The 24928-nt window shown below is 52.4% G+C and overlaps 3 protein-coding genes across 3 annotated transcripts in view; 2 read left to right on the top strand and 1 right to left on the bottom strand.

Moving 5' to 3' along the window:
• Positions 1-7919, top strand: part of SDC4 (syndecan 4) — an 18075-nt gene extending 10156 nt beyond the window's left edge. Inside the window, exons 2-5 of the mRNA XM_019637043.1 lie at positions 1976-2114; positions 3519-3565; positions 4410-4611; positions 7103-7919. Of these exons, the coding sequence (XP_019492588.1) occupies positions 1976-2114; positions 3519-3565; positions 4410-4611; positions 7103-7254 (540 nt within the window). The 3' untranslated portion in view covers positions 7255-7919. The remainder of the gene's footprint in view (positions 1-1975; positions 2115-3518; positions 3566-4409; positions 4612-7102) is intronic.
• A 5813-nt stretch (positions 7920-13732) lies between these two features.
• On the bottom strand, positions 13733-24749 carry RBPJL (recombination signal binding protein for immunoglobulin kappa J region like). Its single transcript, XM_019637045.1, has 12 exons — positions 24686-24749; positions 23406-23514; positions 22024-22149; positions 20882-20952; positions 20585-20700; positions 20138-20312; positions 18121-18258; positions 17594-17703; positions 17179-17331; positions 16292-16447; positions 16043-16154; positions 13733-15981 (listed from the first exon to the last, which is right to left on the bottom strand). Exons 1-12 carry the CDS (start codon positions 24705-24707, stop codon positions 15641-15643), a joined length of 1629 nt encoding a protein of 542 aa, XP_019492590.1. The 5' UTR covers positions 24708-24749; the 3' UTR covers positions 13733-15640.
• Positions 22742-24928, top strand: part of MATN4 (matrilin 4) — a 12935-nt gene continuing 10748 nt past the window's right edge. Inside the window, exon 1 of the mRNA XM_019637044.1 lies at positions 22742-23482. The gene's annotated coding sequence lies outside the window, so the exon portion shown is untranslated. The remainder of the gene's footprint in view (positions 23483-24928) is intronic.

The following is a 24928-nucleotide window of genomic DNA, read 5'->3' as shown; positions in this document are numbered from 1 at the left end:
CCCCCCCCACCTTTCCACTTCTGCAAAAATGATCTATTAGGAGGACTTACTTCATGCGAAGTGCTTAGTTAGGTAAGCCATGGAGGTGCTGCTGTCAGGTTCTCTGGGCTCCAGAGGAATTTGCAACAGGAGAACAGGGTAGGAAGGAGCCCAGGGACCCCGCCCTAGGTACAGGCAGCTTGCGCAACCACGGAGGAACCTTACCCCTGAGCTGCCAAACCAAAGCCACAGGCACGGGGTTGTGTGCGGGGGCTGGAATTCCAGCGCTAGCTCCTGATTCCGGAGTCATGAAGTCATCCCTAACCAGGGCTTAACCCCTTCTGGCTCCCACCCCCATGTGTGCCAGGCCGGCAGCAGAGAGTTTCTCCTCCTGTAGGAAGGGGTGTTGCCTGCCCACTGCTGCCTTCCTCCCAGCCTGACCCTGCTGCTCCCTTCCAGGAATCCAGCATATGCCCTCCTGGGGGTGGAAGAGGGCTGGATAGTCAAGTTCTACCCGCCTCTCCCCGGAAACCAGTGGAGGGGAGGACAGGAAGCTCCTGGGCTTCTCCTGAGATGGTAACCTTGTCTTAGGAACTGATATTCCTTCTCAGGCTCCCCCCTGTGTCACTGGCAGTCTCCGCTGGGTGAAGGACAGCCTGGGGCAGGCAGAACTGGCTTCTTTTCCTTTGTGAGCTATGTAGGCTAACTTGCTGTGTGAACTTGGGCAAGTCACTGCCCTGTTTGGGGTCAGATCTCTCAAATTCTGGAACACAGGAGGACAGGACGTCCCTGGCCTTTCCAGGTGGTATTCTGTGGTTTTGAGCAGAGCCCCGACCTCCTGCAGTTAGGGGCTTTGAGCAAAATGATGAGAATGTGTTGGGGAAGGGTGTGTGTTGAACTTAACTGAAACCCTGACTCTTCTGACAAATAGACACTTTAATATTTGAATTAGAGAAATAATGAGCTTGGTCCAGGGCTGCTGTTCTGTGGGCAGACAGAACCTCAGCTTAGGAGCTAAGAGAAAGGATGGTAGGCATTCTAAATCCTTCCCCTGCCCTCTTGAACTTGAGGGGATGGGGCTGATGTACTTGTAGGACCTTGGGAAGGTTCTTGGCCTCTCTGTACCTTTGATACTTTCCTCTTGAAATTTCTCAGCGGGGGTGGACCTAAGATTCTGCTGTGACCAGCTGGGTCCCCATGGGATAGGGGCTGAGTGACACTTCTGGGTACTGGAGTAGATGGTCCATGAGGGCAGAAACGGTGCCTCACCATGTCCTGCACGGTGTTGGCAGCAAAATAGATCTGTGGGAGACGTTTGGAAGACTAAAAACAAGAGTGCGCTTATGTACTCTTGAGTCACTCGGCCTGGGCAGCGCCCTGACCTGAGGCTGTTTTGGGTGTGGGTGAGCCAGCCTTGCCTGTCCCAGCCCAGTCTGACTCAGCTGGGAAAGGTGTCCCAGGCTGGGCAAGACCAGAGCCAGCAGCCCTCTCTGCCTCAGCGGCATCTTAGAACCCTGGCATAGCGTATCCTCCAGTCGGCATGGGTGGGTGGGATCGCTGGCTCTAAAGTCAGGCAACCCTACATGGAATCCTCAGTCCTCCATCGGCTACTTGTGTCACCAAAAGAAAATAATTCCATGTCTTTAATGCCCACTTTCCTCCCTTGTAAAATGGAGTTAAAGACATGCCTTTAGAGTTATTAAGAACAGGGCCTGGCACGTAGCAAGTGCTTAGTAAATAGTACCTAGTACTCTAGTGATATTCTGATTATTACTACCTTTATTATTTTTATTAGCCCAGAATGGGATAAAGACTTGCCAAAGGTCACACAGCAAGTTAGGAGCCAGGAGGCGTCTAAGCCAGGCTCTGGCTTGGTCATTTCCCAGCACCCAAGTTTACCTTCTCGAATGCCTATTTTTTTGCTTTTTGTGGCTCAGGGGCTGTTGTAGACCATTATCGGGGCTATTGGCTGAAATGTCTCCTTGTTTTACCCTAGATTCGAGAGACTGAGGTCATCGATCCCCAAGACCTCCTAGAAGGCCGATACTTCTCCGGAGCCCTACCAGATGATGAAGATGTGGCAGGGCTGGGGCAGGAACCTGATGACTTTGAGCTGTCTGGCTCTGGAGATCTGGGTATGGAGGGTGTGATGGGCAGGCCTGGGGCACGGGGCTGGAGGGAATATGGCCTCTACTCCTAGGAGGGTGACCACACCTTGAGACTTTGATTTTTGTGGGGATGTAGAGTGCCCCTCTCCCCTCAAATAAGAGGAAACAAAAGTAACTGGATCGGTCGTTTTCCATCCCTGAGACCCTTCCTGGGCTAGTTCTTTGTAACTAGGTTGTCCGAGTACCAGCCTGAACTTGTTCACCTAGGGCACAGTGAGGGTGGGGTGGGGTGGGGAGGAGAACTGATAGAGTATTTGTCTTCCTTTGAAAAGGAAAAAAGACCTGGGGGCCTGCAAGAGCAGAGGTGTGGGAACAAACCCCTGCTTCAGAAGGGGGTAGGAGTAGGTGAAGGTGCCCAGATTTCTGGGGCTGGTGCCTTGCATGGTCTTCTGTGAGTTTCTGGCCCTGGCTGCTGGGCCAGACAGAGCTACTAGGAAACATCCTTCCTATGTGCAGGTGGCGTAATAATTCAAAGTTTGACCTTTGGAGTCGCATAGCCCTGAGTTCAAACTGCCAGCCTATGGCCTCTGAGCCTTGGTTTTCGAGTCTGTAAAATGGGACTAGGAATGATAGTACATCAGTGTTGTGGGGACTGGACTGAGTTGAAGCTTTGTGCACATACCAAGCACTCAGTAATGTGTTTTTTTGGGTTTTTTAAAAAGATTTTATTGGGGAATTGGGGGAGGGGAACAGCATTGGGGAATCAGGGAAGGGGAACAGACAAGTTGCAGTCCTTTTGTTCTTCAGTCTAGTTGTGGAGGACGTCGCTTCACTGGCCCATGTTGGTATTATCATTGTGCTCTTTCTAGGTGAGGTAGTAGCTCACCGGCCATTGGACGGCTGCTCACAGCTGCTCATGGCAGCTCCCAGCAGCCGCTGACCACTCCTGCTGGCTGCCAGCCACTCACGGTAGCTCACGGCAGCCCACTGCAGCAGGGGCTACAGCCTATGCCAACTCACAGCAGCCCAGCTCCAGGTCGAACTGTTGTTCACCATCTTAGCTGTAGAGGGCGCAGCGTCACTGGCCCTCATGTGGGATCTGAACTGGAGCCCTGCTGCTCAGAGCTGGCATCCCAAGCCAACTCTTAACCAACGTACCACTCGGCCGGCCCACTCAGTAATGTTTTAATATTGCAGTTTCTAATGTTTAATATTGCAACCTAGACTCTTGCCTTCCCAAACGAGTCCCCTGGGGATCTTGTTAAAAATGCAGATTCTGGTTCAGTGGGCCCTGAAATTCAGTGTTTCTAACCAGCCCCCAGGTAGTACTGTCAGTTCCTGGATCCACCCACCAGCCATGGCTGAAAGGGGGTGGGTCACTTATCTGGGGGTAACTCACCTTGTACTCATACAGCCTTTCTGACCTTACAGATGACTCAGAGGACCCCAGAATCTTCCCAGAAGTAATCCAGCCCTTGGTAAGTGGCTACATGCTTTGCTTCTCCCCTGCTCCTGTGTGATACCTGTTGAAAAGGGCAGAATACGTCAGGGTCTCACCTCACCTTCAAGAAGGCTTTGATTTGTGGCCCTGGGCTCCTCTGGAGCAGGCGCCACTATGAGTCATGGGTAGACCATCCTCCCTGCAAACATAGCCACTGTCAACACTTAGATGTTCCCAGCCCCTTTTCTGTGGTTGTATATATATTTCCCAACATGAATATCAAATTATAGACACAGTTCTATGTATTGCATTTTTCACTTAGCAGTGGTCATGAGTGTTTCCCCACATAATTAAATGTTCTTCCTACTTTTATAGGATGCATAATTATAGTTCACCCCATTCCCCTGATGGATGGAAAAGTTATAGTTTTTCAACCTTCTGAAATGATAGCACTAACAGCCAACATCTTTCATACAAATCTCTCATTGGCTCCTTAGGACAGAGCCGTAGAGGCAAAACTGCTGTGCTAAAGGGCAAGCAATTTCTGCAGTTTTGCCAAACTGCCCTCCAGAGTTATTTATTAAGCACTTACTGTTGTGCCAGGCCCGATTCTTAGAATACGCACCGAGCAGCAGTGAGTGGGGTCATCTGCTTCCCTGTGCCCTTGGTCACATTATTCATTCCTGTTTTAGGGGCAGATCTACTAGAAAAGCTGCAGGGAGGGATTTGACAGCATAATTGTTGAGGTTGCTGCTAATTGCTGCTTCAGGACCACACGGTTCAGTCGGCAACATGGCGGAGCCAGATTTCCCGGTCCCCTGCCCTGGGTGCCTCCCTAAACGGTGCTGAGCGTTTGTCTCTTCTCCTTTTCCCCCATCCAGGAGCCCTTAGATAACCACATCCCTGAGAGGGCAGGGCCTGGGAGCCGGGTCCCCGCCGAACCCAAGGACCTGGAGGAAAACGAGGTCATCCCCAAGAGGCTCTCACCACCCCTTGAAGGGAACGAGGATGTGTCCAACAGGGTGTCCATGTCCAGCACTGCCCAGGCCAGCAACATCTTTGAGAGAACAGAGGTCCTGGCAGGTAAGGTCCCTGGTCTTCACAGGATACCCCGAAGAGGGGCAGGGCTCAGTGGGAGGTAGTGCTGTAGGCAGGGACACCTTAGCCCATGAGACCCCTTGGTGCTCCTTCTTTACAGCCAGACCCAGGGTGTCCTGGCCTTGACTACACCTGGGGGTGGGGATGGGGGTGGGGGAGAGTTTCTAACTGTGTGCAGCCTGGTGGAGGGGTAGGAAACATTGCAACATCAAAGGCTTCTAAAGAATAGACAAGGTGAGTCATACACTTGCTTTAAGTCCTCTCTTATTTTCAAAGCTTAGGTTTGCTAGCTGGGGAGTTAATTATTAAAAGTTAACATTCTTTGAAAATCTTCCTTGAAAGCCTAGAGGCTCCTTAAGGATTGGGCTGGCTTCCCCTCCCCCTGCTTTATCACCTGTGACCTTGGCTGAGAAGCATTTTGAACCTCAGTGGAGATGAGCCCTATTTCCTCCTGTGTAGATAGATGGGGACTGTGATAACCTCCTTGGGTTGGTGTAATGACTCCATGGAAAATAGATTCTGAAATAACTTGGCAAACTGTAAAGGGCTGTTCTGATTTGTTACCCTAAAATATAATGATGAACAGGCCTAGTGAGCGGGCACCCTGGGCTGGGCCCAGGCTGGGCAACTCCTGTCTCCTGGTAACCAGCTGGGCCAGTAGCTCACAGGAGGCTTGATGTACAGGGAAAGCACTCCCTGTCCTGTCTCCATTAGGATAGATAAAAGATCTTGCCTGCATCTTGCAGGTGAGGTTCCCTGGGAATATAATCCCAGGTGACTTTGGGCCCAGCTCAGACTTGACCCTGGCCTCCTGGTACCTGAGCCAAGCATCGATTTTACTTTTCTTTCGCTACTTTCTGTGTGATACAGGTGGGGTTGAGGGTGCTGTTGGAACTAGAAGGCCCCTTAGAGACCCTTTAGTCTTACAAGTTTCAAACAACTTGGAAGTGTTGTAGAGGTAAAGCCTCCCCCATCTTTCTTCAACCAGTTTCACTTTTAGCTGGCATATGTGGGATTTACATAAAGTTTTGCTTTTACTAACTATGGGTTCTATTGCTTTTAAAGAAAAATGTTTTTTTCTTTGAAACCTTAAACGTGGTTTTAAAAACCACGGATCTAGTATAAAGCAATTTATACATTTCTTATACATGGGGAAACTGAGGCCCAGAGAAAGCAAACCACTTGCTTTCCAAAGTCACAGAACCAGGAAACGGCAGCCCTAGCATTTGAACCAAGGGCCATAGTCCCTTGAGACTGTACTTGAACCTTGATGTTTGTGGGACAGCCCAGCACAGACCTACTAGAGGACCTGGGGTCATCAGAGGGAAAGGTGATGGCGACAAGCGTGGGGTTGATACCTGATAACCCCTGTGCTTTTCCTGGCATCTCCTGGGGGTACTTCGTTGCTGCTTTTTATGGAGTTTTAGCCAAGAAAGAACCTTGCTTGGCTCCTGTGCTCCCATTCTGTGCATGGCTGTGGAGTGTGATGCTGGGACAGAAAATTAATCTTCTTAGCCTGAGTAAGACCGAATTAGGGAACTCAATCTGCCACAGACAGGATTCTGTGAGACATCCCTGCCCCCTCGACAAACAGGATGGAGTGCCGTTCAGGCCACCTGGCCTAGGGCAGAGAACATCCACTCCCCTGAGGTTAGGAGCCCACATCTGCCTGACACTCGCCAGGTGCCCTTCGACTGGGGTCCTCTCTGAGCCAAACTATGAGCGTTATTTATTAAGCACTTACTGTTGTGCCAGGCCTGATTCAGGGTGCTAGGGACACACAAAGAAACCACAGACGTTCACAGTGAATGAGCACCAGGCATCTGCTATGTTATGCACTTCTAAGCACTTTAAGTGGACTCGTGTATTTGATCCTTAGGACAAACATATGACAAAGTTATTTCCATTTGCAGTGGTTGAGATGAAGGAACCTGCCAAAGATCACCCAGTCAGTGAGTAGGAAAGATGGGAGTGGACGCTAGGCCTTAACCACAGAGCTCCATATGTAGGCTCATAAACCACCATCTATGATTATCTGTAACATAGTAGCATGGACATGCTAGTGTGTGACACCTGTGTGTACATAGACATGTAGAGATGTCTGTAGAAGTGTAAGCCAGCATGGGTATGTGTGCACACAGAGACAGCTAGAGGACTGGGGTTTTTCTTGCTTCTGGCTCAGTTAGGGCTAAGCTGCTGTTTAGAGAGAGCTTGGCTTTGGACCCAGGCAGATGTGGGTTGGTATGGTGGCTTTGCCACTCTGGTCCTATGGTCTTCAGTGACTTCTAGTGACCCCCTTCTCGTAAATGAGGTTGTGAGAATCAAATACATCATCAGCCTGCCAGGCACAGGCAGTGGTGACGGTGACGGTGAGGATGTCTAGTTGTAAGAGAACCAGCCGGGCGGGTGAGGGTGGGTATGAACCCCAAGGTCCCCGATGAGCAGTTCTCACCTCGCTGTTCCCTTTTCTCTGCAGCTCTGATTGTGGGCGGCGTCGTGGGCATCCTTTTTGCCGTTTTTCTGGTCCTGCTACTGGTGTACCGCATGAAGAAGAAAGATGAAGGCAGCTATGACCTGGGCAAGAAACCCATCTACAAAAAAGCCCCCACCAATGAGTTCTATGCCTGAAGCTTCCTCCCGGGCACTGGCGTGGACTTGAGTGGGGTGGAAAGCTGAAGGATTTTGGAGGGTGGACGTTAGGGTAGGGGGAGGGCCACCTAACACTGACCTGTCAGCGTCTCCAGCTTGGACTTCATGTTAAGTATCAGGAGAGACATCATCTTTTCTTGATTCTCTGGGCCTCGACTGTCCTAGCGGAAACATGAGGCTAACCTTGGCTTTTCTGAAGGCAAATCTAGGATTGGATCGCTTCTTCATCTTCCAGTTTAGAATCTAGGCCCAGTGTAGAGCCTGTACTGACCATGCCTCCTCCAGAGCCCCTCTGAAGCTGTCGTATGAATCCTGCTGGAGATCTGCCCTCCATCACCTTCCTCCCTCCTGCCCCAACACCCCAACCCCCCTCACAGCCGGTCCCAATGCCAGGAACTGGGAGAAGGACCTCGAACCATCTGCACCTTGAGATATGTCCGTGAAAGAGCGCTTGAGTCCACACTACAGGAGTCTCTGTGGTATTCTTGGGCCATTCTAGGCTCTTCCAAGTGACTTTTTGGAAATCAACCTTTTTTACTGGGGGAGGGAGGGTGAGGACAAACGCTGAAAGCTCATACTGAAATGGATTGGAGAATATTCGTAAATCTATTTTTAGTGGGGTGTTTTTTTTTTTGAACAGTTCATTCCTTTGTGTAGCGCCTCTGCCTGGCCAGAACGCACCGGTGCTGAGGCGTTCTCCGCTCTCTTGCACATTTCCACAGTACCTGCTAAGTTTGTATTTAATGGTTTTATTTTTGTTTTTGTTTCTCTAAAATGAGAGAAGAGCCGGAGATATAATTTTTATTAATTTTTTTTTATTTTTACTATTTATAGCTTCAGACAGGGCCTCTCTTTCCTCTTTTTCTTTAAATCCCCTCCCTATTTTTTTTTTTTTTTAATATATTTTACACTCCTCCGTTCATGACGTTGACCCTTTCTGAAGCTGCTTCCTCTTAAGTAGCTTTTGCTGAGACATAGTTTTCTGGCAGATCCCAAAATATAATGTAAGGGATGGTGGGGATATTTGTGTCTCTTTTCTTGTAATATATTATTCTTCCTTGGTTCTAGAAAAATAGACAAATATATTTTTTCAGGAGCTAGTGTGATATTTCCAATTTAAAGTTGGCTGGGTGGTTGAGTGAGTGAATTTTTATGTGGCTGAGTGGGGTTTTGCCTCTTTCTCTTGCCCCATACCTGGTGCCTTCTTTTCATCGGGCTAGGATAGTTGAGGGCAGATGGTTCCGCCTTCTTTCTAGCTTCTGCATTGAGTCCAGCTGGTATTCCTTCATTTCTCCAAATTTTAGAGAAAATTGGAGAGCTGAGCTAGCCAACACGGCAACCACTAGCCATGGGTGGCTATTTAAATCAATTAAAATTCCATCAAGTTAAAAATCCATTTCTCAGTTACACTAACCACATTTCAAGTGGTCAGTTGCCACACGTGGCTAAGTGGCTGCCGTAGCGAGCAAACAGATAGAGACCATTTCCATCTATTGGACGGCACTGCTGGAGAACGAAACTGGCTTAGCAAGTCACAGCCCCAGCTTCCTTGGGATGACCTTTGTCTCCCTGGGCAAAGGTAGGGTGGGGGTGGGGGTGGGGGTNTGATTTGAACTTGCCAAGCTCACCTATTCGTACACACCGCTTTGACTCTAAGATGGCTGTTGTCTGAAAAGTCACCATCAGATCTGCATTCCTTCGGTGGGGAGGGCTGATTAGGCCCTAGCTCTGGAGCCTGTTACTGTCCACCTTCCCCCTCCAGAGAGAGGTCTGGTGGCATAGCCTGGGCAGGCTGTCTTCTGACCCCACTGGCTGGGGTTCGCGGATATCAATCCTGCTTCCTGCACCCTTCACCCCCAAAACCCAGGGTTCCCGGCTGGCTGGGTCCTCTTCTCTACCAACCCGCCCCGCCCCCACCCCTGAGTCCTTTCCTCTGGCTATGTTGGGAGAGCACCTCTTCGAGCCCCCTCACACTGTTGTCTGTTACTGATTTTTTTGATAAAATAATAAAACCTGGTACTTTCTAGATCTCCTGCCTCTGGTTTTCAAGTTTGTAAGATGTCATCCTTCCTGGCTTCGCTCCCTTGACCTCGGTGGAGCCTGAGATAACTGCCCTGACTGAATGCCCTTTGGGATGCCAGATACTGGGGGCAGAGATGTGAGAAGCCAGGGAAGGGCCTGGAGAGGAGAGAAGAAACGGTGCATGCAGGTCGTGGCCTGTGGGGCATGTAGCGCCTACCTCAGTGTTTTGTTTAGGCGGCACCGTGTTTAAAAAACAAACACAAAAGTCCTTGGATTCGTTGCCAACTATAGAAATGCGGCCATTTCCCATAAAACTTAAGATTCCCCACTTCTCTTGGGAAAAGGAAGACCTGACAACTCTCAGGCTTTCTGGCAACAATCGGGAGTTGCTGACAGGCACGAGCCAGCCTAGATGTGGGTTCTCCGTCTTGCCACAGTCTCCTTCCGCCAGCTTCACTCACGTCACCTGCTTGGCCTCTGTGGCCATTGGAGTTGGCAGGCTCTAGATGTCTCTGTCGATCCTCATAACAACCCAGTGCAGTGGGTAAAATCCTTTAGACCAAGGGACCACCTGCCCTTAGCTTGTCTTAATTCCACAGCCTTGGACTTTAATGGTTTTCCCTTGGTGCCTGTTGGCTGTGTTTCCCTGGGGTCCCAAGAAGACTAGAAAGAGAAATTGGTAGTGGAAGCAAGCCCCCCCAAATCACACACACATGGGCCAGGAACCCATTCTATGTTTTACACCTGGTCCCATTTAATCGTCAACAATTCCATGAAGCAGGTGCTGTTAGCATCCCCATTTTACAGGTGGGGAAACTGCAGCTGAGAGCTTAAATAACTTGTCCAAATTGACACAGCTACCAATAGAAGAGCTGGAACTGGAACCCAGGCAGGCGGGATCTAGAGTCTGCTCATAACCACACTGCCCATCAGAGGATTTATGGTGTCCAGGGCCCCTTCACTGGGGATTGCTCAGGCCCCACAAACCCCCTCTGAAACAGTGGGTCTGGTCTCAAATCTCTCCCGAGACCCTCGTCACACTTATCTTCCTGAGCCCCACGAAGCTTGAGGGGGTCGCTGCTCCTTGTAACTGGGGTCTTGCCAAAGCCCTCACGTCTCTTCCACCTGCACTGTCTGAATGGCTATTTGTCACATATGGTTATTGTGATTTAAATGAATTGAAATTTAAAAAATTAAAATTGTATTCCCTCAGTTGCACTAACTAGCTTCATTTTAAGGGCTCGTAGGTACATGCAGCTGGTGGCTACTCTGTGAGATGGTGCCGATACAAAACATTAACAGTGTCGCAGGAATGTTCTTTTGTTGGGTGGTGTCAAACCTCTGGGTTTGGAGTCCAGCTTTCGCCAGCTGTTATTAGTACCTTGTGCTCCAATAGCCTATGGGGAGGTAGGTCAGAGCCTGGTACGCAGTAAGTGCTCGATAACTGGCACTTGATTCTCCTCGTCAGCGCCATCTTTCAGGTAAGGTAAGACCTCTAGGAGGCCTCTATATTATCTACTGCTGTGTAGAGTTACCCCCAAACTTAGGGGCTTGTGACGGCATACATATTTCTCCTAGTTTCTGTGGGTTAGGAATTTGGGGGCAGCTTACTTTGGTGGTTCTGGGGTCTCACGAGGTTGTACTTGAAATGTTGGCCAGGGCTGTAGCCACCGGAAAGCTTGACCAGGCTGGAGGGTCCACTTCCAAGGTGGCTCACTCGCATGTCTGGCGCGATGGTGCCGGCTGTTGGCGGCAGGCCTCAGTTCGTCACCATGTGGACCCCCATGGGGCTGATTGAGCGTCCTCATGACCGCACTGGGCTTTTCCCAGAGAGTGATGCAATAGAACCAGGTGGAAGCTACAATGCCTTTTAGGGCCGAGCCGTGGAAGTCACATGCCGTCACTTCTGCAAATCCTACTGGTCACACAGATCAACCCTGCTCCTGAGAGGGGACTACATACGGAAGGGCAGGGGGCAAGACATTAGACGCCACGTTAAAGGCTGGTTACTATAGCCCCACTGCTGGTCAACTCTGCACAGAGGTTAATTTATTGGGAGAGCTAACTCCGAGTGGAACTTGGTGTAATATTATTTCCGAGAATCGGGCAGGGGGGTACAAAGTGTGTTTTGGACAATACCAGGCCATTGCTGTTCATGATCCTGCCAGTCTTCTGAGGCAGCAGAAGTACTGACCCCTGCATGGGGCGTTTCCTTCATGGGTCATGGGAGGGCCTGCAGGCCAAATAGATGTTCCCTTGCCAATAATTTGCTGTGCAGTTTTGGGGAGTGGAAATAGGCAGAATTCTAAGATGGTCCTCACGATCTCTGCCCTCTGGTGTCTGCAACCTATGCAGTCCCTCCCCAGGGGTGTGGGCAGGACCTGTAAATACGATGGCTGTCACTCCCATGATTAGGTTCCATCAGAGAGTAAAAGGTGAAGGCATTTTGCAGATGTAATGAAGGTCACAAACAACTTGATTTCTGAGTTGTTAGCAAAAAGGGAGCTCGTCCTGCGTGGGCCAGACTTGATCAATTGAAAGTCTGATCACTTTAAAAGAGCGGCTGGAACCTTCCTGATAAGAATGATGCTCCCTTGTTGACCCTCAAGAAGCAAGATGCCATGAGTTCTACAGCTATAAAGAAATGAATGTTGCCAACAACTGTGTGAGCTTGGAAGAGAGGACCCTGTGCCTTAAAGGGACGGCAGCCCTGGCTGACATCTTGGTTACAGCCTTGGGAGACCCTGAGAAGAAGACCCAGCTAAGCTGTGCTGGGACTCCTGACCCATGGAAACTGTGAGACAATAAACGTATGTTGCTTTAACTATGTTTGTAGTAATTTGTTACATGACATAGAAAACTAATACTGGAAGGTCACTTACGTCCTCTGGACCATCAAATCCCCGCCTGTGAAATGGAGAGAGATTGCACTATTTGGATTATCTCTACAAGTGTTTCTGGTGTAACAATGACAGCAACTGGCCCATACAAAGTGGTAACTGTGGGCTAGGCCCTGTTGAAAGTGCTTGACATATATCATTTTATTCCTCATGACATCTTATAAAACGAATATTCTTATCCCCATTTACAGAAGGAGAAACCGAGGCACAGAGAGGTTAAATGATTTGAGCTTGCCAAGCTCACCTATTCGTACACACCGCTTTGACTCTAAGATGGCTGTTGTCTGAAAAGTCACCATCAGATCTGCATTCCTTCCTTTTAAGGTGACCCCTCCAAAAATGCATACGAGTAATTAGTATGAGTAGAAGTGTATGTAGAGGCCAGAACAAAACCATCCAAGCCCAGGATACCCCTCCTCAGGGTGAGGTGTTAGTGGTGTACTTTCAGACTCCAGCCCAGGTTGGGGAGGAGAATGTTGTGAATCAGATAGTGGCTTGGGGGTGAGCTTGGCAGAATGGGCCCCACTTCAACACTTTATAAGCCAAGCAAGTACCTAAAGAACTTGATCACAAGGCTGTGCCTTTTCCTAGATCTTTGCCTGTCCCTCCCATCCCCCACTCCCACCCTTGTGCCCCCGTGGCCTGCAGCCAGCCTGTGTTTTTACCACTTCACCACTGAGAGCATTCTTGTGCCACAAACTGCCCCGCCTGCCTTTGTCCCTTGGAGTCTGGAACAGAGCCAGGCCTGACTGGGGGGCCTTTATTGGTAAGTATGGCCAGGGCTGACTGTCACATAACTTATTAGGTGGTGTGTTATTGGTTTCATTTCCCTTTAAGCCACTTCCTCTCTTCCGCGACATCTGCACCATCTATGCCCTGAGCGGCCAGCAAGCATCCTCCCCAGGGAGGAAGGTGGCTGAGAATTTTACCCACTCTGTGGTGATGAGTTTCTCTTTGAGGAAACAAAAGAAACAGATGAGAGAGAAACCCAAAGGTCCATGCTTAAGCCAGAAGACTAGCTTGTTCATAGTGGAACCTCAGGCAGTGTGAGAGCTGGTAAACTTTTAGGGAGGTTTCGGAACAGGGATTTTGAACTTATTCTTACAGTGGGCCCTATCTCCCCCACCCTCACCCCACCCTGTTCCTCACTCCTTGTAACACAACACACACACTCTACCGACCTAGCAGCGAATTAAAGACTGTTAGGTAGAGAATTAAAAGGGCCCCAGACTTCTCATCAGGAGCATAGGATTCAAATCAAGCTCTGCCATCAATCTGCTCAGAGCCTCAGTTTCCTCATCTGTAAAATGAGGGGGGAAATATGGATGAGAGCAAGGATTCTCAGCCCTGGAAGGTTCTGATCCTGAGGGCTTGAAAGGTAAGATTATTTTTATGGACCCTAACAGCTGAACGATAAAGGAAACCTCAATTCTTAGGAAGGGAACAGTGCCACCTGCTGGTTTCACTTTGCACTTGCCATCTCCAAATATTTACCAATACCACGCAATGCAATTTGGTATTTATTGAGCCCCAACTCGGTGTTCAAGGCGTTGTACTGCACCCTCCAGGGAACGCAGCAATGAGCTCCTTTCCACATGAAGCTCATAGACTAGAGGGGACACTTGACACGTACACAAAGCCCTTTGATCCAAGATGGGCAGGAGGACAGATGACAGAGTTGCACGTCTGGGCCTGGGATTTCAGGCCAAACTAGGCTCTTGGCCTCTGGCACTCCTGCCTTGTGGAGTGGCAGAGGAGGTACTTCAGGGCAGGGCTGAATGGGCCCTTGAGCCCCAACTTCCTCTGTGGTGTGCTATGAAACTCCTCTTATTCTCCTTATGAGTGGTTTCCGGCTTCAACATCATCACGGGCAATAAGCCCAAACTCTCCTGAGGCGTGCACTCGTGTTGGGGACATTCCCCGTTCAACTTGTGCCTTGCATTTCTCTGCCAGGATTCACTCTCAGGGGCCATGACGGGCTTTGAACAAGTTTCTCCTTCCTGATCATAGCGGGTTCAGTCTGCTGATGGAGACTTTGGGGAGTCTAAAGAGCAAACCCCTTGGAAAACCTCAGCATCTTCTTTCTCACAGGACTTTCCATGTTCCGGGGGAGGAGTTTTACAGGAAGTGAGCCCCTTTTCAGAGTTCAAGGAAGGGCCCAGGGGAGTGAGAGCCCTGAACCCACATTGCAGACCAGTTCTCTCCATTTGGCACCAGCAGAGGTTGGTACAGGTGGCTGGCACCCGTGATATCTATGTTCCCATTTCTTCTGCTTCCCTATAGAGCACAGGCCAGGCAGAGGGTGGGCAGGCTGGGCAGGGATGGCTTGTGAGTTGGTCCCTGGGCTCCAGGCAGAGTTCTCTCAGCTGGGTTATTGCCCAGTCGATCCCAGGAGTTCTGCCCAGAGTTGTCCTGGGAAAGTTTTGTCCTGTGTCCTGTGTCCTGTGTTTGCATCTGAGCTCGGGGTGCATCTTTGCTTGGGGTAGGGGATATCTAGTAGGGTAACTTATCATAAGATCCAAGAGGTGGCCCCCAGGGCAGGTACAGGGGTCAGGGATGCAAATTGCTTCTGAACCCCATTCCTTCTCTAGAAAGGGTCAAAAGGGTAGACTTTGCTCCATCGCACTTTTAGTTCGTGTGTGTGTGTGTGTGTGTGTGTGTGTGTGTGTGTGTGTGTGAAGTACACTGGGCACCTCCCTTCTTAGGCAGGTGTGTCATACAGATCAGATTCTGCCTTGGATTGGGGTTGCTGCAAGCATGGCGGAGGGATCCCTGATCCTCAAGACTGCATCCTACTGGGCCTGCAAGAGGCGTGCATGGGCGGACGGTCAAGATGACAGGACCTGCCCACTGGCCCAGGCACCTGCCAGCCACCAAAGGTGTGGGCCAGACAGCAAACACAGGCAAGGTTACTATGCCTGGCTCCAGCTATAGGGAATACAAGGAGGGGCAGGTGTGTGTGCTCCAAGCAGGACGTGGTGCTCCAGGTGGGACTTGGTGCTCCAGGAAAGACTCAGTATTCTGCAGGCCATGCCTGGGTGTGTGGAGCTCTGTGTTTTCTCTTCAAAAGGAGACCCAGCAAATGCCCCAGGCCTGGCTCCTCAGAGTGTGTGAAGCTGTATATGAGACACACAGAGAGAAGGAGAGAGACAAAGATGGAGTGATAGGAACACACAAATAGAGAGATCTACAAAGTTACTGAGGGAGACAGACAGAGATTGTTTGATTTAGAGAGTGAAGCAGAGGCAAAGGCAGGGAGAGGGCCACACTCGAGATTGGACGCAAAGACAGCATCACTCAGGTCTTGTCTTCCTAGATGTCAAAGGAGGAGCCAGTGACCCATGTCAGAACCGCAGGGCCGGGTTTCTATGGTGAGGGCCTTCTGCAGCTTGAACGCTGGCCTTTCCTTCCACAACAAAGGGGCAGAGGGCAGGGCCTAGGACTCAGAAAACCTGCCTGGGGCCAGGCCTGGGCGCGCCTAAGTCTGGATGAAAAGGTGGAAGTTGGTACGTGTGAACTCGTGGTGGATGCTTTCTAGAAGTGCATCGGCGTCGGTGTCGGTGGCGGGCTCCGGGAGGCCCGGGGGGCCCGGCCGTGCGCTGTATTCGGGGGTGTAGGTGAAGGAGAAGGCGCTGGGGTAGAAGAGGCTGTCGGCCCGCACCAGGCTCACCGCCACTGTGATAGGTGTACGCAGCCAGCGCCAGTCGCTGCTGAAGGCGGCTACGTCCGGCACCACGCACACCAGAGACCGCGGGCTCCTGAGGGTGGGGCACAGGACTTAGGGCTGCAGTGACATCGGTTAGGGCTGATGACCTGCGCCCCCTCCTCCGCTCCCCAGGACCCACTGCCATACCTGTACATGGTTTCGGCCTCCACGTCCCCGAACCACACCTTGAGCCCCGCGTGGAAGTTCTCACCGTGGAGCTCCAGCGTGGCCACGTCGCCCCCACCACTCAGCTGGGGGAAAGTGGGACCAGGTGGTGTGGGGAAAGATGTGGCCAAGAGGCCTGCTGCCCGCCCTCGCCAGCACTCCCCTCCCACCCCGCAGCCCCAGCGCAGTCAGCCGGACAGCGACCCCCAGCGCCCAGATTCACCTCGAGGGTGCTGATGAGGGGCACTGGGGTGACAGGCTCCAGGGTACACGACAGGCTGGTGCTGAAGGAGAATTCAACCGACTCGGTGCCGATGATAGTCCAGCAAGAGCTGTCGTTGAGCAGAGCCCTGTTCGCCTCCTTGGGGCAGAGGGAGGCCTGGAGGAGAGCGGAGGGGACCGGGCATCCGTTTCCATGGTGGCCACCAGCACCGGGGAGCCCGCATCATGCCCGGGCTTCCTCCTTCCGGGTTCCAATCCCGGGCTTTGCTGTTTACCCGCTCTGTGAGCTTGGACAAAACACTTCAGTTCTCTCAGTTTTAAATAAGTTACCTGGACAAGCTGGCTTCTAAAAGTCTATTCCTTAGGATTCTACAATTTTTTTTTTAAACAAAAAACACTGTGCCCTAACTTTCTACAATTTTAAAATTCTTTGGGAGGCAATATTGGTCAATAATGTTATTTTCTACATATTATGATTTTATCTCTCCACATACGATGATAATCTTCTTTGGGGAGTAGTATTGCTTAATAATAATCATGGTAATAATAATAATTTCCACCTTCTACAATTCTATGTCTTAACATTTTGTGCTTCTAACAGTCTTTGGTCAGTGATACTCAACAGTATTACTTATTTTTATTTACACTCTACAATTTCATATCCCTACATTCTATGGCTCTAATATTCTTTGGGAAGGAATATTGCTCAGTAACATTATTACTATTTTTCCTACATTCTCTGATTCTGTTCTGACCGTCTCTGATTCTAACATTCCATGGGAGGCAGCATTGCTCAGTAAATCGCAGCCATTATGATGATGGTGGCCTTACATTCTGCGGTTCTCTGACTTTCTAGGATGCTTGGTGCTGATATTCTCAGCTTCTCACCTGGAATTGCACCACCTTCTCTGTGGCAAGGCATAAATAGGTGCCACCACCTCCTGGAGGACCACCTGGAAACTGGAATGCACACTTGTGTAGCTGGGAGATGGGCTCATCCACGTCGAGGAGCGCACACTGTTTGGCTACTTTACGAATGATCTACAACAGAAAGGTGGCAGCAAGGTGCCTGGGTGCCCAGAGGCCACCCTCCCAGCAGCTTTCTGCTACTCCAATAGCCATGTGGGCACTGGCAGATTTCCCCCATACCAGCCTTTTACCTCCAACCAACCCCACAAAGCACTGAGTATCCTGGGTGAGAATTGAATAGGTGTCTTCATGCCTCGGGCCCTCACCCTCCAGCCCTGCCCATGTGGGTCATACCTTCTGCATGGATCTGAGTGGGGGCCCTCCCGTCCCATACCATTGGAGGTAGTGTGATGCCTGTGACAGTGCAGACGAGCTGCACCAGGGAGCCATAGCGGACGTAGCCCTCTCGAGGTGGGAAGTCCCCCTGAGAACAGTGGTCATCAGCTGGGGGTGAAAGGAAGGAAGGAGGGTTTCAGGGGGCCCAAGCTTCTGCCCCAAATCCTGCCCTTTTTGCCTCTGGCTCCACCCGACATCACACATGAGTCTTGTGGGTAGGGCTGGCGCATAGGGAGACAGCTAAGGCTGAAGGATGTCATCCTGGAGGGGTCATTTGTGGCCATCCTCACAAATATCTGTGTGTGCCCCCCCCCCCAGGGTTGGGGCTGAGATGAGGGAACCAGCTGGACACTGGAGCCAGAAGAGCTTGGATCAGTCACCAACTCACTGGGACCTTTGGCCCAGTCTTTGGGTTTCAAAGCCTCAGGTCCAAGGGAAGAGTTTGCCTTCCTTGAGGCATTGTGGTGAGGATGAAATAAGCTAATGCATGGGAAGTGCCCAGCCCCGGCCTGCTGATGCGATTACCCAGGTGGAGTGTGAAGGCAGCCCACTGGCGCGCGCTGGCCACGAAGGCCCCATCCTCCACAGAGAGGTAGCGCGTGGAGACCGTCTGGGAGCGCAGGCGGTTGAAGAGGGAGACCTTGGAGCCCGAGGATATGCACACTGTGAGGGGAGGTGGAATCAGTGCTCTGGCCTGGCTTGGTCCCTTGAACTTACTAGACACATCTGAATCCTTGTCTCCTGTTGCCAGTCTGGCTCATATACCCACTGGCCCAGACATACTGGATAGTCATATTTCACAGCTGTTTACCTAGTACCTGCCCGGGTCCTGCTTCTGCATTTTTGCCTGCTCCTCTTTGCTGCCTGGGCATCCTTCCGTTCAACAAGTAGAATTTTATCACGTATTCACTAAGTGCCTACTTTGTGGCAGGCACTGTGCTGGGCACTGGGCACCAAAGGGTGATTTAGGCATAGTTTTACTCTGGAGGAGTTTACTGTCTCAGAGGGGAGATAGGGACATAAACAGAGAATTTCAGTATGATGCGGTAAGGGCTGGGTTAAGGAGGGCTTCCTGGAGGAGGCTTATGCTCTCCACTTGGGAGCATGAGGCAGTTAGGAGTTTCTCAGGGGGCTGCATAAGCAGAGGCCATGTGGTGTGAAACGGCAGTACAGTGTTTCTAAGGCTTGACATCGATCTCTTCCAGTCCATCACATAAGCAGAGCCACAGTTCTGTTTTCTAATTGCAGTTGGACCACCTGGGGAGAAAGCCCTGGGTCATCTCCCTCTGTCCCCTCACAGTGCTAGGCATACTGTAGGTGCTTAATTTATACTTAGCCCAAATTCCCATCCATTGAATAACAGCTAACATTTGTTGTGTGTCAGGTACTACTTTAAATGCTTTATAGGTATTTGCTCATTTGAGTGTCTCAATAACCCTCTGAGGTAAATAATATTATCTCTACTTAAAAGAGCAACTTGTTGAAAATCATGCGACTAGCAAGGGGCAGAGCCAGGATTCAAAGCCAGGCTGCCTGGCTCTAGAGTCTGCACTTACACCCTTCACACTATACCACTTACTCCTCCCCTGGCCCTTTCCTGATACCAAGCGCCAGCCAGGGCCCTGCCTGGATCTGAGACATTCTTCCGGATTTTTAACAGACAGAAGCTAAGTACGGTGTAGCGGCAGGAGCTGGGCTCCAGAGTCATACTGACTCATGTCCAAATCCTGGCTGTCGTCACTTCCTAGATGACCAATCTTAGGCGAGTCACCTGGAATATGATAGGCCCAAATATTTATTGGATGTTCCAAACGTTTGTTCCAAACCTCATTTTCCTCGTCGTTCCTACGACACAGGAACAATGATAGCATCGGCCTCACAGGGCCACCGTGATCATCAAATAGGATGATGCATGTCAATGTGAGCCAGGAAAGCCAGCCCTTCCTTTTCCTATGCCTCCCTCCCACCTCCCAGAGCGGGTAGTGGTGATGGTGTCATTCTTATTCCAGCTCCCTCCCTCCTCCATATGCTCAAAGCTTCTAGCCTGGGATTTGTTACTTGGCACCCAGGACAGTACTTATCTCAAACTGTCTCTGATCAGCTATGCGTGTCTCTCTCCCCTACCAGACTGTGTGTATTCCTCCCGAACAGACACTTGTCCTTGTTTTATGGGGATCCAGCACCTAGCCAGGCATAGAGCAGGCCCTGAATAAATATTTTTAACTGAATTTCTTTTTATTGTTACTTTTAAGCTGTCTTTAGTTTAGCATCTGCCAGACGTTTTGGGGGGGCCCCAATTCACTCCCCTCCCTCAAGTCTGGTATCTGTTCCCTTTCTTCTCTGCCTGTGCTTCTTTAACTTCTCATTCCCAGATCTAAACGGCTGCCGCTCATCCAGACCCCGCCCCTCTCGGCTCCGACTCCACCTCTCCCATTCTGGCCCCACGCCTACCATCCAGGCCTCTCCCCCTCCCAAATCCAGTCGCTGCAAACGTGACAGCTCCTCCCCGCCCTGCCCTGCGACCAGGCCCCGCCCTGCTCACGGTCGGTGTTTTTCAGCGACTGCTTCTTCTGCGAGGGCTTCGATATGACCTTGATGAGGTGGCTGTGGAAGGTGCCCAGCTCCCGGCCGCCTCGTAGCACTAGCTGTAGCACCAGCCGGAAGTGCTTCCTTTTGTCTGCGTCTGAGATGTATAGGGTCTTGGCGCAACCGAATTCCTATACGGGGTTCGCAGGGATGGTGGGGCTGGCTCATCTCAGCCCTCCGCCACCGGATGAACTGACTTCCCCCAGTTATCTGGCGTCCTCCCCGTCGGATGTAACATGAAGCTGCACCATCCAAGCTCTTGGGCGCACCCTCCATGCAGAACCCCGGTCTTCCGGCCTTCATACCTATCTCTTGGCTTCGGCAGGGGAGTAAATGAGCCCTCCTCCCGAAGGGAGAAGAAAGGATGGGAACGTGAATAGGACCCCCTCCCATGCACTCTCACCCTGGAGTCCGGCTGCTCCTCGAAATTCAATTTCTGCGTCTCGGCGGCACTGCCGGACGCGCCGTCCAGTCCCATGTAACCGCAGACCGTGGGCCCCGTCTCCCCTGCCTGGTGGGCTGGAAAGGGATGCAAGGGGTCTCTGGAAAGACTCGGGAAAGGCCTCAAGTGCCCGGAAAGCCTAGTTTTCGCCGCCAGAGGGTGCGGCGAGACTGCGCTTGCGAACCGCCCTGTTTCCCCCGTCTACTACTGCGTAGTTCCCCGACCGGAGGCCACCACAGCCCTGGAGTCCGCCCTCACCTTGGCCCTGAACTGGCTTCACCCTCCAGCCGGGACCTGCGAGGTAGACACAGGGCGGGGGGCAGAAGAACCTGCGGAGACATGTACGCGCTGGACTCGTGTGTCATCTCCACTCGACTGTCTTGTAGGCACCTTAAAGGTAGCAGACATTTCCCACCACCCTCCTCAGGCGTCTCTAAGACTGTGAACCCCATTATCATCTGAATCTTCTTCTGTAGCTCCCCTCATTCAACCCATCAGGAAGTCCTGTCCAGGCCACCTTCAAAACATACCCAGAATCCATTGACTTCTTACTACCTCTACCTTGGCCCCACCTGACATCACTTTTTGCCTGGACCACTGCATTAGCTTTCCTGTTACTGCTTCCTCTCCTCCCCATTCAACCCGCTTTCCCACACAGCAGCCAGATTGCTTTTTTTTTTTTAAAGCATGAGTCAATCATGTTACTTGTCTCCTTAAAATCCTCCAATGGTTTAAATTCAAAGTCCTCACATGAGCTGATCCCTGCTTACCTCTCCAACTTTATTTCCTACGCTCCCTTCCCCTTCTCTAATTCCAGCCGCTCCAACTTCTTTTGTACTGAGAACAGGCCAAGTTGGTACCGCCTCAAGGTCTGCATTTTCTGTTCCTCTTAATTGGAACACACTTTCTGCCAGAGTTCAGATGTTACCCCTCTTTCTGCTCCTGTCACGTTGCACTGTTCTAGTTCCCGTCTAGCTCTCATCACAATCTGGAAGTGTCTCGTTCACTGATTTGTGGGGACGTTATTGTCTGTCTCTTCCACACTGTAGTGAAGATGACATGAGAGCAGGGACTGTATCCGGGTTGTTCAGCTGTATGCCCAGTGCCCAGTGGTGCCCAGGTAGCCTGGCACATGATAAACGCTCAGTGGTTGTTGAATGGACGTATGAATGAATGGATGGATGAATTGAGTGAAATGAATGGGGACTGTAGATTCCCAGGGAGGTTCTGCTAAGTCCAAAGTGGGGACTAGTGGCGGCTGAGGGAAAAGGCCCCCCGATTGGCCAATAGCTGAGCCCTGAGTCCCCGAGCCCTCCCTAGGTTCTAAAAGACACTAAACCGGGAGGGGTCCATAAGGCTGAAAGCCACAGGGATGTAGGAGGGGCCCTTGAGGCACCTACCGCTTCTCATTTCCGTATGATTTCTGGGCCACCTTGGCATGCAGGATCCGCACTGTCTGCTCACACTGCTGCTGCAGGCACCGGCGCACGCCTTCCCTCAGGACTGTGGCGCGTTCTGGGGATGACCTGGGAGGCCCGCAGCAGGGAGAGTCAAGGGCCGAGGTGGATAGGAGCCCGAAGCGCGCGAGTTGAATAAAACGAAGTTCTAGTGCTGCCGCCTCGTGGTCAGGGCGAGGAAGTGTTAGGCAAGGGAGGGGACGCGTGCAAGTCGTGGGCTAAATATTTGGGCTGTGTGGTGCTCAGTGAGGCTTGCACGGAGCCCACCAGGACCACCCAGGCGCCACCCCGCGGGTCTGGCTCCACGCCCATTGCAGCCTGGAGCACTGGGGAGAGGCCCTAGCGGCACAAAGGCCGCACTTGTGTCGGCCTTGGGAAGCAGGCAGAGTATGTGAGGGTGCATGGCTTCCCTGAACTCTAAGGGGACCGACCCCTGTGAAGTCTTGATGCCAACGGGAGAAGCGCCTTTGCTGAAACCCCGGACAAGAGTGCTCTCCCTTGCCTGCCCGCAGATGCCTGCAAACATGGAAGGGCCCCCCAACCCTGTCCTCGGGGTCCTGGGGGAAACATTTGAGTTTTTCCGGGGTCAAAGCAACACTCCCTCCCCACTTTCTCTTAAGAGAAGGGGCCTGTTGCTGTCTCAGCTTTCCGTCTTCCCTTGATCACATGGTCTCCATCGGCCCTGTGAAGTGGGTCGGTCAGAGCCCAAGGGCCTGATGGCTTCTCAGCCTGGGAGTTTTGATGGGTGGGGGCGGGTTGGGCCCAAGACTTAAGCAATTACAGAATCCATGATGGCAGAGATTTGAGGGACCACCAGGAGGGACCGGGGAGAGCCAGGGTCCGGGGAGAGCCTGAGGCTGTCCCTCAGAATCCTTTACCCTTTTCGCAGGAGCAGTGTCCGGGGCCTCTCCTCACTCTAGGAGGGGGCAGCGGAGGGCAATAGCCGGGCCGCGCCCTCGGAAGCGGGGCCAGGCAGCCGGCTGCCCAGCCAGGTCCCGCTCCGCCCCTTGGGGCTCTCCTTGGGGAAGTGGCTCGGAGGCCTCCAACGCATTCCGGCTGCGGAGTGGGTAGCTGCCCAGCCTCCCGCTGTACCGAATTCCGGCCCTGCAGCCGGCGTCCGCAGCTCCCAGGGTGGCTGGAGCAGGGGGCGCCGCGCTGGCCCCGCCCCGGCCCGCAGAGAAAGGGGGATCGCCCTTCCAGTGGGAGGGGTCGCAGCCCGCGCTCCCCCTCCCCACCCTTCCAGCCCGGGTTAAATGCGGCCGCCGCCTCCGCTCGCTCCAGCTGCCTGGCAGTCCCCATCTCCGGCGCGCAGCCTGCGCCGTTACCTGCTCCAACTGCCTGGGAGGCTCCGCCCGTCGGCTCCGCTCTGCGGCCGCGCCTCCGAGTTGTCCGGCAGGCTCAGGTGAGTCAAAGGGCCTGGGGGCGCTGAGGGGTCTGTGGGGGAGCAGGCGGCCAGCCCGACCAGGCGACCGTACTTAACCGCGCTGTACCACCTAGGGTGTCCGCATCTGACCTGCAGTGCCCTTCCCCACTTCTGTGGGGTCCTTTCCAAGTTGAACTCCCACCAGCAAGGTCGCCAAAATGGGGAAGGGACGTTTCCCCTAATCGCCTCCCTCCAAGAACCCCCAGGACCTCAAGGTGTTCACTCTTCAGCCAAATATTGAGGAATTACTCACAGAATTCGCCTCCCTTGCGAGCCCACTTTCCTCCTAAGGGCATTTCCAAATCTATCATTTTAACGCAAGGATTGATTAACCCCTCCTAGGAGCTCTGGGTTCTAGCGTCAGCCTAGTCACCACGTTGCTGTGTGACCTTGAGCGAGACACTACCCTTTCTGGACTTAGTATCTTCCTCCGTAGAATGAAGGGGTTGGAGAGGTGATGAACTTTGAGGCAGCTGCTAGGCGAGCTGTTGGCTGAGGCAAAGAGCAGGATAAGGGGGACCTTAATCAAGATTTGGGGGCCCAGAGGCTTCTGCAGGTAGGAAAGAATGGGAGATGGCAAAGGCCCCTCGTGCGTTTACCCGCGTGCTCACCAGGGGTGCTGGCCTCCGCTATGGCCCAAAGCTAGAGACAGCATTCCACACCCTCCCACCTCCAGCAGCTGGCACATCTGGCTTAGTCACCCTCCCACGACGGACTCTGCCAGAGGGATTTTTGTTCCTCTCTACTGGGCCTGAAAGGCGAAGACGGAGAAGACCCGGGACGGGAAGGCCGCCTAGAGTGAGCGGCAGGCACCCGAACTTGCGCAGAATAGGCCCATTCACGGAACTGGGGGGAAGGGGCGGGGCTGCGGTTGGGTTAGGGGCAGCTGGCCCCCTCTGCGAAGAGTCAGCGACAGAAAAATGGCTAACGCAGCTTCGGCATGGGGTGCAGGAGGTGGGGTGAGATAGGGAACAGGGGGAGTGAATGGGAGGAAAAGAGGTTCAGAGGCACCTAGGCGCTAGGTTGTCAGGCAGCTCGAAAGGGAGAAACGGAGCCAGGAGTCCCAGGTTCCTTTGCAGCTCAGCGAGCCGCCTTCTTGGGCCTCACTTTTCCCATCTGTACAATGGGAATCTTTCGCGATTCTCAAGGGTCATCGAGGGCCTCGGGAGGGTGAGCGCTCACCTGCTGCCCCCACCGGGTCCATGGCCGCGCTGCGAAGCCTCCGCCGCTCACTCACCACCCTCTGCGTTTACTGCCGCTGTCCCAGGAACCCGGCGCACTCCGGCTCCTGGGCCCTCCTCGAGCCGGATATATCCTGCCCAGGCCTTATCTTCAAGGCCCCCGGGGCTCCCGGCCCGCTGTTTGCTCTGGGCAAGGGCACCTGCTGGGCAGATGTGGGCTTCCCACGGCCCCTTAGCCAACACA

Source organism: Hipposideros armiger, unplaced genomic scaffold (genome assembly GCF_001890085.2).
Source record: "Hipposideros armiger isolate ML-2016 unplaced genomic scaffold, ASM189008v1 scaffold_31, whole genome shotgun sequence".
NCBI classification, from domain to species: domain Eukaryota; kingdom Metazoa; phylum Chordata; class Mammalia; order Chiroptera; family Hipposideridae; genus Hipposideros; species Hipposideros armiger.
Note: the sequence above shows the minus strand (reverse complement) of the source record. Positions and strands in the feature narration are given on the sequence as shown.

Coding starts and splice junctions, on each gene's coding strand:
- RBPJL (XM_019637045.1), bottom strand. CDS start 24,707: ATGGACCCGGTGGGGGCAGCAG. Junction 23,515..24,685: donor GGACCCGGTGGGGGCAGCAG/GTGAGCGCTCAC, acceptor GCTCCCCCACAG/ACCCCTCAGCGCCCCCAGGC. Junction 18,259..20,137: donor GTCGCTGAAAAACACCGACC/GTGAGCAGGGCG, acceptor CTCCCCTCACAG/TGTGCATATCCTCGGGCTCC.